At 38.7% G+C, this 21069-nt stretch overlaps 1 protein-coding gene across 1 annotated transcript; it reads right to left on the reverse strand.

The window, feature by feature from the left end:
* Positions 1-1298: 1298 nt before the first annotated feature.
* Positions 1299-19293, reverse strand: hs6st3a (heparan sulfate 6-O-sulfotransferase 3a). Its single transcript, XM_057338175.1, has 2 exons — positions 18296-19293; positions 1299-3062 (listed from the first exon to the last, which is right to left on the reverse strand). Exons 1-2 carry the CDS (start codon positions 18814-18816, stop codon positions 2330-2332), a joined length of 1254 nt encoding a protein of 417 aa, XP_057194158.1. The 5' UTR covers positions 18817-19293; the 3' UTR covers positions 1299-2329.
* Between the last annotated feature and the right edge of the window lie 1776 nt (positions 19294-21069).

The following is a 21069-nucleotide window of genomic DNA, read 5'->3' on the forward strand; positions in this document are numbered from 1 at the left end:
CATTATGCAAGATGTAAACAACACTGGTCCAGACGTACTTTGTTCATTTAATGTACATGTACATTAAATGAATCATTTAAAAGAACAGTTCACCCAAAAATGATCATCATCATTTACTCGTGCTCGGGTTGTTCCAAATCTGTATGGCGTTCTTTGTTCAAATGAACACAGAGAAAGATATTTGAAAGAGTGCTTGTAACCAAACAGTTCTTGGCCACCCTTGACTACCATAGTAGGAAACAAAAGAAGATATTTTGAAGAACGTATAGCAAACACTTCTGGGGCTGCTCTGACTAGCATTGTCATTTTCCCAATTAAAGCTCTTTCCGATTCTGAAATAAAAAAACAATCAAACCCGGTGTTGTTGTTCAAGTTGACAAGCTCTTTTGTATACTCTCTATTGGTCAAACATAAAGGGTGACCAAGAGTCATGATTTATGAAAATCACTCAAGGAAATACAATGTTTAAAATACTTCTGGAAAGTTGACATACTGTGGTGTGATGCTATACAATTTGTGCCCATTTAAAACTGCTGTGTGATTTAATAAGAGATTTAAGCATGCAGTACAGACACTAACAGGTAACCTTTGGTTAAAGTCTGCTAATTTTAGAAAGAAAAAACCTCAGGCAGCTTGGGAAGTGTGCTAGTTGTGCTTTTTGCAAGAGCCGTATTATAAATGTGCCCAAGCATAAAACGAACATTCTTATGTGGGAACAGGTCACTGAAGCATCTCTCCAAAGTCCCAAAGCAGCACGGCCTGTCGTTCTCCACCGAGAACAGACCTTTGAGAAACGGCTCTAGTGGGTCACATTATCCTAGTGGGTCCATATTCATGACAATCTCTGCTTAAGTGTCCCCTCCACTGTTATTTCTAACCTACTTAATGTTCTTCTTGAACTAAAAATTCATTGACTTTGTTAATACAATGATACTGATTTGAATAGAATTATTTGTTCTGAAAAATTGGTGGCACACAACACACTATTGCGTAAGCAACGCATATATACATAAAGCATGGTGGTGGAAGTGAGACATCACATGCAGCTTTTGAATCGGGTGGTTGGATTGCCTCATTCAGAATTTCATTTTCTTTTCATCCGTTTAAATTTTATTTCAGAGCTCGCTGGTCTATTTTGGGAGCCCATTTCTTGAGGTTTTAGGGGATTATAGTTGTGAGTCTGGCAGTTAATGCAGAAGCTCAGCCGCCCGTCTGTGCATGACCACATACGGCTCACCAGAGACCAAACATAACCAAACTATCGGCACACATCCACACACACATCACCAATCCTGTATTGTCATTTGAATTTTATTCGTATCTCAAGATCTCACACCCTTTTCAGACTGACAAGCAAACGTAAAATTGTGTTTACTGTACGTATATACACGTGTCCTTCATACACATTATTATTGTACCAAAATACCCAACAGAGAAATAAACAAAGGCAATGACTGGTTGGTATTGTAAAAATATGACTTACAACATGTCCAGCCAAAAAAACATTTTTTTATATTAGATCCATAATTTCCTGTTATAATGTAATACTGTCTAATTTATCTGGTCTGTGTGTCTTGGTCAATTCTCACACGAGGAAACAGGAAAACAGGTACTGATGAAGACATTCTACTGCTTTTGACAGCTATATTATAACAAAAATGATGCTTTAGGTCAAAAACGTACTCAATTTCAATTCTTTTATTTAAAACGTGAGATATAGCACGTTTAAGCATAACAAATGCTGGATGGATTTGGATTTATGGACTTTAGGAGATGATGAAGACGTCAGCACTTCACTATCCTATAAGAAATAAAGGCACAAAAGCACCCAAAATACTTAAAAATGAGTTAAGGGACACTCGGCCTTAAAAACTAAAATAAAAAATGTCAAAATATTTCCCTGATGTAACATTATTGCCCTTTATTCCGCTTTTCATTTTTCATCCGAAAGTTTTCACTTGAAAAACAACGACCTGTGTCGGACGGCAAAAAGCTGAAATGGACAAAATTTGAGTTTACCCGCATTAAGTGACACATTTGAGACTGACAGGCACCGTTTTAACTTCAGTAACATTGACAGAATTATTAAATAAAATACACCTCGGAGAAATGTACCATTGTAACATACTAAATCATATTATATTATATACTCATTTTAAAAAGTGCAGAACGGCCACCAACACACTGGGTTTTGAACTAAGCACCTACAAATCCATTTTAACCAAGACCGGCCAAATACAATCTTATACTTTTAGCATTTACTTGATTTACAGAACCCTCAAGACCTCTGACTCAGTTCAAAAACGGAATGAAGGTGTATGGAAAGACCTCACCATCTCACCACCTGACTACTGTAGTCTTCAGTCACACCTGTTACTTCCTCTCTCATTATTTCTATTTCCTCTTCCACATATTCTCTTTCCTCTCCCTCCTGTTGTTTAGCCTTCATTTTCCTGCATTGCTCTCGTCTCCTCTCTCTCACCTCCTGCCTCTCCATCTGATGGCAGTACTGTACGCGTCGCAAGAAAAGCTCCCGCGCGTACTCGTACAGCTGCACGTCCAACGCGTTCAGCTCCTCAATGCGCCTCCGGGTGGACGTCCCCACTGTGACCCCGGCCGCCCGTGTGCCGTTGATCTGAGTAAAGGCGGAGATGAAGTGCAAGCCAAACGTCCTCTCGAACAGAAACTGTGTCTTTCGCTGGAACTCGGTGAGACCGAAGAAAGCCATGCGACGCAGGTTGCGCTTGGCGCTGCTGAGGAGCATTTCGGCCCGTCGCTCCTCGCTCATGGAAGACAGGTTGTAGCAGCCCACCAGGCTGAGATCGGCCAGCATGCGAGTCTGACGGTTGTTGGCGAGGTTTGACGGGCAGGCCATGAACTCCTGCAGAGACACGCCGGTCCAGTCTTCGCTGCTGTAGCAGGCTGGGAGCTCATCCGGAGTGGGCGGACGGCCGTCGCACATGTGCAGAGCCGTCTTCCACGTGGCGCCGCGCTGCACGTGCTTCCACTCGCTCAGGTAGCGTGACACAGGGTCCCGCAGGAGCGTGATGTAGTAGAAATTCCTGAGCAGAGAAAACAGAGGATGAGTTGCTGGACTTCTGGAAATAATCAAATTTTGATAAAAAAAAGTAACATCAGTAACACCAATTGATCTCTCATTCACCAATATCTCTTCATATCTGGAAACGCTACGAAGCCTGTACCAGTGTTGGGCAAGTTACTCTGAAAAAGTAATTAATTACTAGTTACTAATTACATATTCAACAGTTTAATTAGATTACTGTACTGTCATTCCTTATTACTAATTACTTTCTATGTCCTACATCAACATTGAATAGTTATGTAGTGATTAAAGGAAAGACATGAAACGGCTCTTTTAATTCATTCAATTAAATAATATTAAACTACATAAAATGGTATTATTAACTGACCAAAGCATTACAAATGTGAGAATGATACATTAAAGCACGATTTTAAAGTTAGACTTTGAATTGTGGTGTCAATTGCACACACATGTATTACACAAAGTATTTAGTTTAATTACATCAGAAGTAACTAATTAAATTACAGAAAATATTAGAGTAATCCCTTACTTTACTTTTTCCAAGGGGAAAGTAATTAAATTACAGTAACTAATGATTTAGTAACTAGTTACATCCAACACTGGCCTGTACAATATATCACAATTATAGAAATATTCCAGATGTTCATGTTGTCATATGCATAATGTAATGGTTTGCAATAACAAATTGTTTTTAGTACTTCAAAAAGATACACAGGTCGATGCAGATAAGAGATAGTCCCCGTGTACGTGCATGTAAGTTGTTGATATTACTGTATTTGACCTCATCCCTTCCTTTATAACAAAAAACATTCTAAGTATATTCACACACGCACACAGTGCAGTAGCCTAATGAAAACATCCACAGGTGATCATCAAGAAACATCTTTCGTTAATACTTAATATTGTGGTATTTATCACAAAACAAGAAAAACAATCCTGGTAAAACATCCAATTTCCTTGCACGGGTAACAAAATCGCTTCTTGCTCAGAATAGCGAGCACATGCTGTTGGTGAGACGTGGCTTGTTCATTGTCACAGAGTTCCTCATCATTTCTCTCATTTCCTCTGGCTGGTGATCGTCACCTTCCACACGAGGTGCACATTATATCCAATCATCTCAATGAGTGAAGCCCCACTGACTGTATCTCTGACAGCTGGACGTATTCTCAATATTACTGAACTCACGAAATTACATCCTAAACTATTATATTTCCAGAGCGCTCCACATTTCAGAATCGCAACGAATTTCACACTGATGTCGCAAGGGATTGTGGGTAAAAGTGTTGGAACGTGACGTCACGACTTCGGATCTGCAAATGTAAAGATTTGCCACATCGTGGTTAAATTACGGCTCTGAATGTCATACCTGGTGAGCATTATAATGCCGTGAAATCGATAATGCTTTACTACGGTAATCCATCTAGTCTTCGACACTGACCTATTGGAGAAGCGCTGTCAAATGCTAACCTGTTCAATAAAGTCAAGCCGAGCAGGATATGATATGATAATGAAGGTCAAGTCCACAATCAAAGGCTCACAGAGGTCCAGATGTCCAGAGATCCAGCGCTCAGAGCATTTTAACAACTGTAAGCAATTGTATGTAATAGAAACCATATTCTCAAAGTCAAGAAACTGGGAAATACCTATTTTGACCATTAAATTTGATTTGATTTCAGAGGAAGGCAGTCTTTTGCATTACCGATTTCCAGTAAACGAAAACTAATTTGACTAATTATGGGAACCCCTCAGCATAACGATCTTTTTAATAATAAAATACCAAGGTCTTTCTGATTTTTCTGTTTAAAAAAACCCATTTCTGTCTATGTTCATAATGTGCTGGCTTCAAAACCATTCCACCATTACTGCTCGGGAAAAGCGTCAGTTCATTTAACACATAATGGCCTTTTGTGACAACATGCCCCAATAACAGGACATGCGAGGTCCTGACTCTCTGTGGTCATTAAAAATCCCAGGATGCCCTTCGAATAAGAGTAGGGGTGTAACCCCGGCCAAATTCGCCCATTCGCATCTATACATCATGGCCTTCTAATCATCCCCATATGCACTAACTGGCTTCGTAACTTTGTCTCTTCTCCACCAATCAGCTGGTGTGTGGTGGGCGTTCTGGCGCAATATGGCTGCCGTCGCATCATCCAGGTGGATGCTGCACATTGGTGGTGGTTGAGGAGATTCCCCCTTCCATGTAAAAGCGCTTTGAGTGCCCAGAAAAGCGCTATATAAAAATGTAACGAATTATTGTGCTCTCACTATATGGGGTAAAGTGCCACAACTGGAACCTTCCATCAAGTCACCTGTTGTACAGTAGGCTTTTCAGATATCAGTTTTAATGAAAAAATTACTTGCATCAATAGTGATACAAAATGGATATTTAACATTTCTCTTTTGTGATCTATAAGAAGAAAAAGTGACGCTTGCGCATCCGGGTTGTGCGCCGAATGCCACATGCGCCACGAGAGCACCACGACGTATGCGCATCCGGGTTGCACGCTCAAGCGCTGCATGGTGCATGCGTTGGGGCACAATCCGGATGAGCATGCGTCGTGGTGGTCTTGTGAACGCGCATCGGAGACTCACAGGGAAGAGAAGAGTACGTTGATTAAAGTCTTTATTTTACTTACTTTTGCGCACATATTCTCTTTGCTTCATAAAAATTCAATTGAACCACTATGATCAGATGGACCATTTTAACAATGCCTTTTCTGGACCATGACAGAGAGAATTACCATGATGTCTACATCAAAATATCTTTATTTGTGTCCCGAAGACGCAAGGAGGTCTTAAAACATGTAGAACGTAACATTTAGATTTTTGGGTGAACTATCCCTTTAATAAATATAATGAAATAAATAAATATATGTTTTCTATTTCAAAAATATTCATAAATAGGAATTTGGCCGAGGTGATTCCATTGAAAACTCAAGGATGATAGCTAACCTGACAATATAAAGACTCGTATTTCATCCAAAGACTATATTTTCCATAAATATGGAGAGATCTAGAGGTCGTCATTGATTGACACTCGACAGTGTATAATTCAGAGTGATGAGAAAGTGACAGGCCGATTAAATATACAGAGTCCATTAGTTTGTCAGGATGTGAGTTAGGGCTTTAAAGCAGTTGGATGTTGATTGGGTTAGTGAGAAAAAGGTCTTTATGTGTGCGGAGGCTGGCAGAACATCTCGCACATTAGAGCACTTACGGAAAACACCAGAGGAGTGAGAGATAATGTTCATCTCTGCTTTCTGCACAGCTAGATTCAATTACAGGAGTGTGCAGCGTGCTGGAATACGGCTTACACTTTTTTTTTTACAAGACTTTCTGCAAACCGAGATCCCATTCAATTTAACCTCATATTAAACCCACAAGAGTTTCGTTGACTTTTCGACACTAAATTGCTGACCTTGGATACAGACAAGTAAGGATGGAAAACATTCATTGAATAGATTCTGGCTCAGATTTCAATTCCAGATTCCTTGAAGATTAAACGAATAGTTCACCCAAAAATGATGCATTATTTATTCATCCACATGTCATTTTAAACCTGTATGACTTTCTTCTGCACGACACAAAAGAAGATGTTTTAAAGAATGTTGATAACCAAACAACATCATCAACCTCATTGACTTCTATTGTATGAATGAACACAAAACCACAGAGACATTTCTTTCTGAGTCCATTATATGGAGAAGAACCCTGCAAGCTTTCCTCATAAGTAGGGATGTAACGATTCACTCAGCTCACGATGTGATTCATAATTCATGATTCTGATCTCACGATGCGATTTATTCACGATTTACTCACGATTTATTTTTACAAAATGAGTTGAAACAAATTAGAAACGAACAACTTTCCTTGCATTATTTCTTAAATGCTTCACGTTTCTTTGTATAATAATTTTTTTTATTTCAAATAACAAAACTAAACTGCAATTTTAAAACAAATTAATAATAGAAAAAGTATCTTTAATATAAACATACTAATACTGTCTGTGCTTTTCTTGGATTTTTTTGCATTTAAGAAATATCAGCATGTCCACGTTTAGGTTTGCAGTGAACATGGCGGCCCCTGCTGTTCAAAAAATGTATTGCGATTCAGTTCACACCTCAACCGATTTGAATCCTCACACATTATAATCGATTTTCAACCGGCTCACGGTGAATCGTTACATCCCTACTCATAAGCCTCAACTTGGTTTCGACATGTGGGTAAGTGAATTACCATGACATTTTATTTTTAATTTTAAAGTGAACTACTCCTTTAAATGTCATGTAAAACATAACATGGTTCGTTTCATTTTAACTTGGACATGATGGTAATGATTTACTCTTGAAGACCCATTAAAGTGCCTTAAAATGTACAACTTTGTTTGATCCATTAATGTAATTTCAACTGAAACAGTAATTGAATGCGGGGCGTAATGAGTGGATCCTCCCCCTTAAAGCAGCCAATAGCGGTTTGTTTAGCTTGCAGTGTGGAATTTATTGAGAAGCTCAATTGTGTCATGAAAATCGCACTGATCCGCATTAGTGATAAGAGACTGTAATTTTTAAATGTTTATATCTTCTAAACATTCATTTTGACAGGCTTTCCTGTGCTCAGTGGTTAGAGCATGGCGCTAGCAACGCCAAGGTCATGGGTTCGAGCCCAGGGATTACACATACTTAGAAACAAATGTAAAGTATAATGCAATGTAAGTTGCTTTGGATAAAAGCGTCTGCCAAATGTAAATGTTTGAGCATAGTCGTTTATCCTTAAGACTAATACAGTCATCATATCAGCTGAAAAATTCAAACGTCTACAGACTTGAAAATCATAAAAATGTTTTTTTAGAACATGAAACCACACCATTTCCAACCCTATACACACAAGAGTCAAACGCTTAATAAGCCTCAAATGCTACAGATATGCAAACTGAAACCTTTGATAAATATTTGATTGTTCTAATCTTCACCGTCACCCGCTGATGTCATTGCATGTGGACAGCTGTCATTCTGCAGATAAATGAATCCAGAGAACGGTGTTACCTAACTCAAAGCACACAGCGTCTGTGAGATCTCTCAGCGTGATTCATATGACAGATTATGAAACAGAAGCACATGAATGTCTAGGCTTCCATGCGAATTGTTTCTGACGGGATATGATGGCTCACAAAAATATCACTTGTAGTTCTTCAGTGTTTCGGATAAATTAAATATATGACCTCACAATCCTTCCAAAAGTACAACAACAATATGAACCGAACAGGATAAAAATAAGTTCACAAAGCAATTCAATTAATCTATTTATCTTAAGGATCTTGGACCAGAACAACAACGTAAAGTTCATAAGACACGTCAAGACATTTCCTTTTGAGGAACAATTTACCCCAATCGGTCAGTTGACCTAATCAGCCTCTCACCTCAGTCGGCGGGTTTATCGATCACCACAAGCGTCGACTGAACTTGATGCTTCTTCTCCGCCTCAGATCAGAGGGTGAGCATCAAAGAGGAAATGAAACCCGTGGAATCGATACGTGCCAAAACAATTTTCTTTCATTGACATTAAAGGCAGAGGCATAATTAAAGACACAGGCCGATGTTAGCATCATTTCAACATCCTCTTCACTCCCAGCATCCCCGAGAAATTCGGTCTATTTGCTACACGTTTAAGAGTTCCTTTAAGGGCAGCTTTCAGAAACACCTGCTCAATGCTCGGATGGGTTAACTTTAACTGATGATTTAACAATCTTCTGTTTGACTGAGCATAGGGTTTGCTTGAATGGAACGCATCTGTACAGCACATTGAAACCCCTAAAGCTGAGGGTCTTCTTTCATGCGGGACCAGAGGTGTAATGACGACTGTTATAGTAAAAATTGTATTGCAGAGCTCTCTAATTGTTACTAGCAAAAATTGAATTATAGAGCTATCTAATCGTAATTGTTACTAATAAAATTTAATTATAGAGCTCTCTAATTTAATTCTTACTAGTAAAAATGCAATTACGACGAGTGAAGTTGGGGAGAATTTAAGCTAATTCGGCTTTCCATAAACGCGTCTGTTCCTGCCAGAGTGTACGATAGGGCCCTGTGTCACAATTGTTGTGCCATAGTTTTAAATCGAACCAAAAATTATTTTACAAAATACAATATTTTAAGAAATGTCTCAGTGGTTTTGTGTCCATACAATGAAAGTCAATTAGGTTCAATGTTGTTTGGTTACCAACATTCTTCAGTCGTGTTATAAAATATTTTCATTTCTGAGCAAACTATCCCTTTAAGAAAGCTGGTTCCATTTATAGCCTTAAAGGAACAGTTCACCCAAAATGACAATTCTGTCTTTATTTACTCACCCCTGATGAACACAGAGAACATATTTCCAAATAATGTCCTTTGTGTTCAGCAGAACAAAGGAATTTATACAGATGTGGAACAACCTGAGGGTGAGTAAATGACGACTTCCTTTTTGGGTGAACTGTCCTTTTAAAGCTTCAGTCCCTATCCATTCAATGACCAGTGAAAAAAGAGGGTGTGTAAATAATGATAAAACTGGAGCATTTAAGGTTATGCGGTGAGTGGTTCTGCGTGACAGCCTCACTAATCGCTCTAACTGTGCCGTTTTCTGCATTTTCCCTACCGCAGCATATTCGGAGAGCGCACATTACTTTCAATTGTGTTTTCAATTAGGAAAAGCAGATGGCAGGTTTTGCTGTCCTCGGGCATGCTGTGTGGATCTACTCACATCATCAATTGCAGAGGCTGTTGCAGGAACAGCTTGCCATTTCCATACAGACAGCAAAGCATGAACGCCCCAACAGGCCGTTTCTGTCTGGATGTGCTGACTCATCGGCCTCTCGCCGCCGTTAACGCCGCTGCCCAGGGCTCTCACACAAATGAGATCGAGTGCGAATGAAGAATAATATAAAAGCCATAGAGAACGCATCCAAAACTAATTCACTTAATTCTCTGCAGAATCAGTAAGAAAAATGTTATGACATCCAGTGGCGACATTTTACCACGGGAGCAAAACCGTACTGGTAATTCTTGGACATTTTTTCAAACTTCTCCAGTCTTCTACTAGTCAAACAAACAGATAGTCAAACACGCATGGTTTTGCCGACATTTAATACAAATACAAGTAAATATCTATCGTAGTGTAATATAGTCGTCACAGTTTACTGCTTTGCTGGTTTTGAGGTCTGCCATTATCCATTCTCATCCCATCAACCAGTTAATTATATAAAAAATAATCACATATCAAAAGCTTGCTTTGATTTCTATTATGCATAAAATATTATGCATTCACTTTCAACTACACAGTTACAGACAAGCCAGCAACAAAAAAATGTTGTGCCTGCATGTTGCCAATTTGGCAACAGCAGTTCCCAAAATTACATACATGATTGCAAACAGCACAACACAGTTTTCAGTCATAAATTAAACCTTGCATTACAATTTATATGAACCAATATAGATTTTGATATTTGAGTGAATAATGCATTGCACATTACTGAGGCCCCTTAAACAGATCTATTTTAAGTTTCCTGAGTAAAATATACTTCAGTTGTAATGCTTTAACTATAATAAACATATTTAGGAGCTGAGATACTACACATATATTTCACTCTATTCTAAATATAAAATAAACTTAAACGACATTGAATTTTTATTAAAGGGGTGATATGACACGGCTAAAACGAATATTATCATTTGTTTTAGATGGAATGCAATGTGTATACACGATTTAAGGTTCAAAAACGCTGTGTTTTCCACATACTGTGCATGTTTGTATCTCCTCTTTGCTCCGCCTCTCTGAAACGCACAGATTTTTAACAAAGCTCATGGCTCTGAAAAGCGAGGTGTGCTATGATTGGCCAGTTCACCAGTGTGTAGTGATTGGTCGAACACTGCAAGCGTGTGAGGGAAATGTAAGTCCTCTTACCATATTTGGAACATCAGGTTCCTCTTCAGTTGTACTGACAGGTACGCCCACTTTACTTGAGTATACATTTGGGCGGTCTTAGTCAAATCAGACCACCAACTGACGTAGATTTGTGGGGGTGTGGCTACACGAGGCGTTTCATGCAGGTCAGGGTGAGCACTCGCTTTTAGATAGAATGCATCTTTTGTTCCCACACTTTAATTTTTGCAATTTATGTGTCTAATACATGCATGGGCAACTTATAACACACCAAAGACACATAAAAACACGTTTTCGCGCCATATGACCCCTTTAAAACTATACGTCCAACACGCGTCTCACCGCGCATGCGCACGCACCCAAGCATAACTGCGCGTCTCGCTTCTGGACTGACCTAAAACATCGACTGTGCATAACTTTCTAACGTTTTAAAAAGATATTGCAAACCATTGCGGTGTGCACTTTGTGATATTTTGATCATTTATATATTTTGCAGCCCTAAATATATGTTGATTAGAAAATGTCTAACTTTACCTGCCGAGTCCCTCACAAGCTGCACGTGCATGACGACGACGACTTTTTTCATCCCAGCAAGACGGTAAAATGAAATGTCAAGTTTGTTTCATCCCACGATAGGGTTTGCTTTCTCTATTCTGAGTTGCTGTTTTACAGCGCGAGAACCCGCTTCAAACGATTCAATACCTGAGTGAACTGTCCGAATCATATAAGCTGACTCTGATTCTTCAGCTTCAGACCAATGAGGATTCGGCGAAAAGATCCGATTAATTAAAGTGATTCATTCGGGGATCACTAGGAGGAAAAAAGAAAATACAGACGCACAACATGATCGCCAAAATATTGTTTGAGAAAATGAAGCCAACATGTCAGCAGCTTGTGCATTTAAAAAAACTTTAGTAACCGTAACTAGTGATGGGGAAATGAAGCTTCAAATGAAGCACCGAGACTTTCCCTGACTGTTTCCAGATAAGATTCAAAGCTTCGAGAGTGTCGAAAACAGCGCCATCTGTTGGTTAATAAAACATAGCAGTCGCTTCTGGAAGAAGCTTCGTCAAACGAAGCAACAATCAGATGAAATTCAGATGAATTTTAATGTTATCTGTAAAAATAAAGCTTTTTTTTGTCATTGGTCACTTGATTTCTACGTTAACATCACAAGCTTCGAATCGAGGCGTCATCTGCCATTTTTGCTTGACACAAGCTCCGAAGCATAGGTTCATATGTCACATTACTAACAGTAACAAACATCGTTCCTAAAAGGTAACGTAAGTTTATTGCACCAACCTATAAAAAATCAAGATAACCTAAATTAACGGTTCTCAGTTTTTCCACGTCCCCACATCAACTACGCAAAACTGCTCCATCCAACCACGATTCAGCCATTATTGTTAAGTAATTCAGTGTTGTTGATCCATACAGTAGGCTGAAAATAATGTACCTTATTTTTTGTTCATGCAGTTACATTTCCTGCTTAAAATAATGATTTTTATTGCCTTCATTAGAATATCCATATAACCCATTGTTGTCTCGCTTATTTATGGTGCATACATGCATTTTATGTTAAATTTCATGATGTTTGGTGAGCTATTTGTGTTGACAAGGAGTAATACCCCCTAAAGAAGCCACAGCATGTGGTATAAATGTTTTGCTTCAAATAGAGGCAAGAAGTGGGATGTCTGCCATTTCTCCAACTATATGTGTCAAACACAATCTGATAACGAAAAATGTGCTTACGCACATGCTAAAATAATTGAAAAAGACAAGATAACGGCAGTTTACTCATTTAGCTCAATTTGGCATCAAAAGGCTTTGACAGGGAAGAGCTTTGCTTTGATCTCTTATCATTACATTTGAGCCTCCAACAAGGCTTACTGGCTGCTGTGATCCCCTGCTGTGAGTCCACGTGAGGAAAAAACGCTGTCTATTCATCGCTTTACCAAAACTCAGAGTAACGTGGGTTCAAACAATGCAGTTTTTGCATGATTCAGTCAATTTGGTGCAGCATCCTAATTTAGAGCACAGAAGTTGTATTGAAAAATAATGCTTTTATAGTGTTTTCGTGCCTTTTTTGGATGTTGGCAATGGCATTTTGTGGTCACTTTTGTGTGTTGTGTTCTTGGCGATCACAGAAACATGGATGAATGCACTTGACTGATCTGCATCCACAACATACAATAGCGGCAAGCAATAAAACGCATTCTCATGCTGTCCTTTCTCTCTCTCCCAGTCACCCGTCCACCCACACACACACACAGAGCTGTGTCTTTCTGTCTCGCTGATAAAGAGGTCTGCAAATAAAGTGATTTCTCATGGCAGATGCCAACTGGTTGGCACGGGATTTTGGACTGACGCTCAACTATAAAAGCCCCACAAATGCTGACAGCTTCACTGCTGCCCGATTTGATCTGTGATACTATTAGAAAAACAAGACGCAGCCAAACCCTCAGTAAAGGCCAGCCTCAAAGATTCACGCTCCGTTTGGCAGTGACTGGCACAGCTGCTGTCAGAGCTATAGACATCAGGTGATGCGCCTATGCAGGCAATGAGATGAGCATTTATATTGTATGCGTTACATTGTATGATGACACATGATGAAAGGCTTTAGAAAATGGTTTCAAATGAATATGGATTTGCTTTGTGCTGTTTTACAATGGGAAACAGTAAAAATGAAATATTCTGATCATAGTACTATCCCGTATACACATACACTGTTTAAAAGGCTAAACGTTTGGGGGTCGCATATTTAATATTATTTACTTTTTTTTCCTCACATTTTTAAATAATAGTAAACTCATTCAAACTATGGAATAACACAAATTGAATTATGTTTCAAAATAAATCAGAACTGTTTCTTAAGCTCTCAACCTGAGATGCTTTTTAAACCGTATTGAAGGAGTTCACATCTTTTCTGACCTCTTATTGGCTAATTTTCCTTCGTTATATAAGTAATCTATTTCAAAAGCGTTTTTGAAATGAAAATCGAGTTTTGAACAGTAGAATAAATGTATATGATCTCATATTAAAACAATGTTCTCTACATTATGATTTCAGTCAAGTGACCCTAAACAATTGAATGGTTATGTACAACTTTTCTTCTAGTAAATTTCCACAAGGACGTTCAGATATATGTTATTGTAAAACAAGACAAAAATCCTGAATTTTATCATTTTTCCTTTAAATCCGACAGGATTTTTACTGGAAAAGAGGCCGCTGCTTCAAACAAGCTGTATGTAAAACCGTGTGTGTGAGAGCAAGCGCGAGACACAAAGACTAATACACACATATCAGTTTCACTGCAGCCCGTACAGTGCGGCTCATTGCTGATCCCAGACCAGAGTGCAGTCTATTCTTGGAATACGACGGAAACCCCAGGGGACGCGAGACTAGAAACGGAGTAAAAGGAGAATTTAACAAAGAGAGCGAGAGAGGCAGTGTGTGTGTGTGAGTAAATACAGTGTGTTCCTGCATAAATCTCCTTCCGACTTTGCATACCCAAGGACTCAGAAACCAGATAGCGTTTAAAAGCTCCAGCATCAAACCCCAAAGGCTCTTGGACCAGATTCAGCGCAGCTCTACATATACTGCACTCTCTGCATATCTCGCCTCTTAAGTTGATTGGTGACCACAGCATGGCGTCTCAAACCTAAATGATATATAACCTGTCCAGAAGTGTGTAAAAGCATGCCGTCGGGCCAACTTTTTCATATTGCTGCATGTGACAATTTTTTAGGCCAGGGTTGGAAGCGCTGGTAATTGCCTTTCTAAATAAAGCAGGGTTAAAGGGAGAGTTCACCCAAAAATGTTCAAAAATTCACCCTATTGTCATTTCAAAGCTTTATGACTTTCTATCTTCTTCAGAACACAAAAGAAGATATTTTGAAGAATGTCGGTAACAGAAAACCGTTGGTCCCTGTTGACTTGCATTGGTTTTGTGTCCACAATAGAAGTCAATGGGGACCAACGGTTTTTGGTGCTCTGAATTGACATAAAAACATTAAATTAAATAAAACCGCAGGATCTGATTGCAGTGACCGTTGGAACGAGGGGAGGGGGGGGTTGGGGCATGCCCTGCTCATAGAAAGCCAGAGATGTTTTGCATAAATCTGGATGGTAATCTCTCGTGCAGATGATAAGATTGCTGCTCTCGCGTGCGCTAATCTTCCTGAAGGAATGTGAAGATTACAGGCGTCTCAAGAATACCTCGATGGGAGCGATCGCTGCATCTCTGATTGTCTGATCGCAACGGGGGCTTGAGTTTGATATGTAGGATGAGATTGAGATAAGGGGGTGGAGAGAGTGAGGGTCTAAATACAATCATATTATAGTGTACACTCTAAAAAAATCCGTAAAAATAGGGAATAAGGAATTTTCCGTATTCATTTTTACAGTTGTTTTACCTGTATTTTACATTTTGCACTGCATTAAATTGCATTTTAGCATTAATGTCCGTAAAATAAAGGAAAATGTACTGGTAATTTTCTGCCAGTACTTTATCCGTTTTTTACAGGATTTTTTTTACAGTGTCTGTTAAACAATCCAAATAACCGATCATAATATTTTGTAATTTTTTACTATTTTATATATTATTTTATTTTATAAATGAGATGAGGGCATTTCAGGCATGAGATATGTAATATCTCATATCTACATACTTTGGTAGTTTGCTTTCATTAAAAAAACTAAATGTAGATTATAGAAATGCAAAACACATTCTCTGTCTGGTTGATCTATCAGGTAGCAGCCTGTGAAATTCTTTTAACATTTATTTGCACTTTTTTGTCAAATTTACGATGCTAATAGGTATTGTTTTTAGTTGTCTTAATGAACGGGCCTTAAATGTTATGATTTGTTTGTCCTCACGTTGTTCAAAACCTGTATATGACTCTTTATTCTGTGGAACACAAAAGAAGATATTTTGAGAAATGGCGTCTATGTTGTTTGGTTACCAACATTCTTCAAAATATCATCTTTTGTGTTCTGCAGAAGAAAGAAAGTCACACAGGTTTGGAAAGACTTAAAGGGCTAGTTCACCCCAAAGTGTAAATTCTGTCATCATTTACTCGCCCTCAGCTTGTTTCGAACCTATAAAAGTCTTTGTTCTGTTAAACACAAATAAAGATATTTGTACGAATGTTCTGTGACATCATCCACTACCATAGTAGAAACAAAAATTTTATATTTTGTTGTTCTGTTGAAGAATTTGGGAACACAAACAGTTCTGGGGCACTTTTGACTACCATTTCATTTTTCCTACTATGGCAGTCAATGATGTCACAGAATTGAAAATTGCTAACATTCTTCCAAATATCTTTCTCTGTGTTCATCAGAACGAAGTGATTTATACAGGTATGAAATGACGTTAGGGTGAGCAAATGATGACAGAACTGTCATTTTTGGGTGAGCTATCACTTTAAGGTTGAATAAATGATGAAAGAATTCTCATTTTTGGGTAAATTGTTCCTTTAATGCTGATCGAAGCGTTCGGTCACATGTCCAGCCCTCTGCTATTCTTCCACTTAAACATTCAAAAAACACAAAGTAAACCTCAGAAATATTCCTGAAAGAGCCAGATAAATGGGAAACACAAACCGAATGCACTTATATCTTGAGAATGCCAAGCAGTTGATATGAAGGATTGTTATTCTATCGGTGCACATGGGATAAGCCGTGCTCCTTCATGCATTGCTAATGTAATACCTGTAGTGCCCTGTTCACATACTTGACGCCTGCCCTATGCATACAAACACGCAATAGCCCATCATCTCTCACACGAAGACCCTGAAAAGACACTTTCTGAAGTCCTGATCACGCACACAAACACACATCTCAAATGCCAACATAATAGCACACAATTATCAGGGAAGTGCACTTGGCTTCACACAGTAACCCAATAAAATGCTATCGATGTACTTTAAGTTGGGTCTCAGAGATCTGTCTCTCGATCACGTCTTTCGCCTTCACCCTCTTGAAGTGCTCGCGTGGCGAGGCATCGTGGGCGAACGGAGGATTTAGCAGATGAGACATTCAGGGTGGGGGGGATTAATATCCTGGTGGCAGCAGATGGGAGATTTTTCACTGTTGTTTGCTCAATGTAACGTGATCGTGTAAAGGAAACCGCTTTTATTGTTGCACACTGCAAAGTGAGAAGCGGCGGTGCATACATGCAGTGTTCCGTTGCATTGTGTGCTGTACATCGCAGCTTTTGCGATTGCAATGAAGTGGCAGCTTTTGCATCAAACTTGGACATTGTGCCAAATGAATAAATAATCAATCAGCGGAACAGCGGTTTTCCAGTTGTCTTGGTCAATTTCAGATATCTTTCAGGGTGCTTCTTGCAAATCAACATTATGATGATTGCTGTGGATTCAAGCGCTGAGGAGACCCTTCAGAAGAGGATCACAAACATGAACGCTTGAAGAAGCTGTGTAAGGCCGACTAGATAAGAGAGGCAGAGAGGAGGACAGAAGGAATATTCATGTCACTAAAGCAGTTCTTGCACAAATTATTATTAATAGCACAGCCCACTTGATTGATGCGATCTAGAAGACCTTGTAAAGTTCAGCAGCCCTGCCCATCAAAGATGAATCTGTGTCCTATGAGATGAAAGTAAATTATTCTGAACAAGCCTCTCCAGGATCATTAGGCACAATCATAATATGCATTTAGAGAGATCTTTTATGGCCTGTCTGCATCTTTGCAGTTGAGCAACATATTTACAGCCGTCTGTCACAACACATCATCAAGATGGCTGATGTTCACAGATGTTGAGAAAAAACAATTTAACATTGATTCAACATCAAATCAACTTTGCTATCTGGGTAGTACCCATAAAGTTACCATGGTCTCACTAGTTTAACAGTGATGTTTGTATAGGTAGACTATGGTAATAAAAAAGGCAACAAATTAGAAACATTAAAGTTATGTCACTGTTGTGCAAAAGGAATGGCAGCAAGTTATAATAAATGTCATAAATAAATTCATCAACGGTTCATGACATTCTTATAAACAACAATAAACAGACATCAATACATAAAGGAGCCTATTGAATGTACTGATCTACTGAATTAATTAGGACCCGTTATGTAAATGAACCAATATTATAGTAAAGGTGCAACTTTTTTGGTTTGGTTACTGTTTGTATGACCATAGTTTTACTACAAGTATCATGGATGAATTTGATAAATATGTGGTTACTATGGGTTACTGTATAAACCATGGTTCATTTTTATTTTGTTCCACCCTAAACTATACTCAATATTGTAATTCTCTGTTTACTTTGAGTTAAACCACGCTTACCGTCGTTTCGAAGGCGCGTCTTTCTTCTGCTTTTTATTCATCACTGCCGGGACGCAGCTCGTGAGCTCGGTCCAGTCCGCGTGCAGACCGCAGCTCCAGCCCGTGGAGAAGCGCGAGAAGAGCCACGACTCCGCTCTACCGGGCCGGTGGCACGTGCACTTCTTCTGTCCGGAGCGGCAGTCGCACGGGCGCTCCAGGTGGATGTTGCGCACCAGGTGTCTGCCGAACGTGGTTCCTCCGGTCTTCTGGATGTGCAGGAACACGATCACGTCTTCGCCCTTGATGTCGAAATCCACGTGGCGCTCGAGATCGTCGCGCGTGAAGTTGAATTTGGACCGCAACCAGTCCGGATCCGGAGACTCTTTCTTGACGTCCGCGGGGTATCTGGAGAACGGCAAACTCTCTCCGTTGCCAAACCGACAGGACGTGCTGCCCGCCGGGCAGATGTACTGATAGCCGATCATGACAAATAAAACGGTTAAAACGGGAACTAAAAGGAGTTTGTTGGATTTATCATCCATTGTACGAAGAATGAAGCGAGTGGTCACGCCATTGGCGATGCTCTAGTTGTTCAATGAGCTCTCCAGGTGTCAGATGATTATGCGCGCAGCAAAGTGAGCCTCACACCCCTTCTGTTATCATATGTAATCGCCACATAAAGGTCTGCTGGACATTGTGTTGCAGACTGAAAAGAAACATAGCTTTACGTGTCCTCGTTGCATTGAACTTGGAAATAATGCGCAGAATCTCACCTGAACGGAACCGCTCCAACATAGCGGTGTGCGCATTTGGAAATCCATGTGCGCTCAGATCTCCGGTCCTTTTAGTCTGTTATATATTCTTCCAAAAGATATGATCGACCGAAAGATTGTAATGTGAGGTTTGGCAGCAGACATCATGAACAACATCTAAAGATTAAAGAATCATTGCACATGAATGCTGCTTTCTGTGAGATGATATTGAATAAGTTCCTGTAGCAAGTTGCGTTTCTTGTCAAGCGTAAGACTGTTCTTGTGTGCGAGAGAGAGAGAGAGAGAGAGAGAGAGAGAGAGAGAGAATAATAGTTGCTCATTTTCCTTTCCATGAGAGAGAGAGAGAGAGAGAGAGAGAGCAGCCCTGAAAAGCGATTGGTCCAGCCATTATTCAACTCATAACCATTGTAATGTGAGTCTAGAAATTAACAGGATTTACGTAGAGACAATAACTGAAGGTGCAAACATATACATTATGACTATGACTTTAGGGACCAAAGTCTTTCTTTCAGATGGTATATAAAATCGGCCAATCGGAATAAAGTTTGCCAGATCTTTGGTTTGCATCAGACTGATCCAGTTACAGAGTAAAAAAATAACATTCTCTTAAAGGAGGTTTCAGTTCTGCTGCACTATAAAAATAACAAATTGCAAACTAATAATGTTGGAAGATGATCAGCAAATGATGCAATCATTCATTTATCCACAATAAAATAACCTCAGCACAAAACTGAAACAATTATTTCCAGCCAATAATCTGACAGTGTTTCAGCACCACGGACAGCTACAAAGAATAGACAACAAATAAACTTTTTTCCATGCCTATAAAAATCAAGACCATTAATCATTGAATGGAATTTAATAGAATATAGTTTGAACAAGTAGAGATTTCATTTATACTGGCTTTTGTCATAGTTCACCATCTACTGTATATTTATTAAGAGAGACCAGCTGCAAGAAACCAACCCCTTTCAGCCATTGTTCCTCAAACCATTTAAATGAATGTATGCAGAACAGACATGGATATATTCTCTACATGTTTTCCCCAAAAGTCTAACCATAATAGCATCACCATTGAACTAGTCATAAAAACATGCTGATTCCCAGTGCAAAAACACGACCTTCTCACCTACCTTCATCAATCTTTTTGATCATTTTAACAGATTTTAGCTACACACTCAAATACTAAAACAATAGAGATTTTTGTTACGTTCATTACATTGATGTGTAAGTCACACGAGCCTCATGTGCAACATAACATCAAATAGTTTCGCTTCATATTGTAATCATGTCACAATCGAAAGTAATGATTTTTTAATGGGTAACTAGTGAATTTATTGATTAAGTCAAGATTGGTTCAGTCAACCAAAGAGTCATTTGATTCATTCACTGGACTTATGAATGTGACACAAAATCTCAGTGTTTGGCTGTAGACTTCACTATAATGAAGTATTTTACATTTTATGTTGTTTGTTATGTATACCATAAAAGATTTTGTTGCAGAAATATTTTTATGGCAAATTTTAACCAGCCATTATGACGCAATAAAACATTGACTTTAGATTTTTTTCACAATCAATTCAGATTGCAAGCTCACACCATCATTTCAGTTGTAACCAAATGTTTTAGTATCACATTATGCATGAATGCAGACCATAAAAAACAAATGTCATGAAAATAATTTGCTTTTTTAATGTAATGAATTATATACATATATACAGTATCAGTGTTGGGTAAGTTACTCTGAAAAAGTAATTAATTACTAGTTACTAATTAAATATTCAATAGTGTAATTAGATTACTGTACAAATTACTCTCTTCAAAAAGTATTTAATTACTTATTACTAATTACTTTCTATATCCTACATCAACCTTGATTAGTTAAGTGATTTAAGGATAGACATGAAAGGGCTCTTTTAATTCATTCAAATAAATAATATTAAACTACATGAAGTACTCTTATTTACTGACCAAAGTATTACAAATGTGAGAATTATACATTAAAGCATTCATTTTAAAGTT

The sequence above is a fragment of the Triplophysa rosa genome, linkage group LG7 (genome assembly GCF_024868665.1).
Source record: "Triplophysa rosa linkage group LG7, Trosa_1v2, whole genome shotgun sequence".
NCBI lineage: Eukaryota > Metazoa > Chordata > Actinopteri > Cypriniformes > Nemacheilidae > Triplophysa > Triplophysa rosa.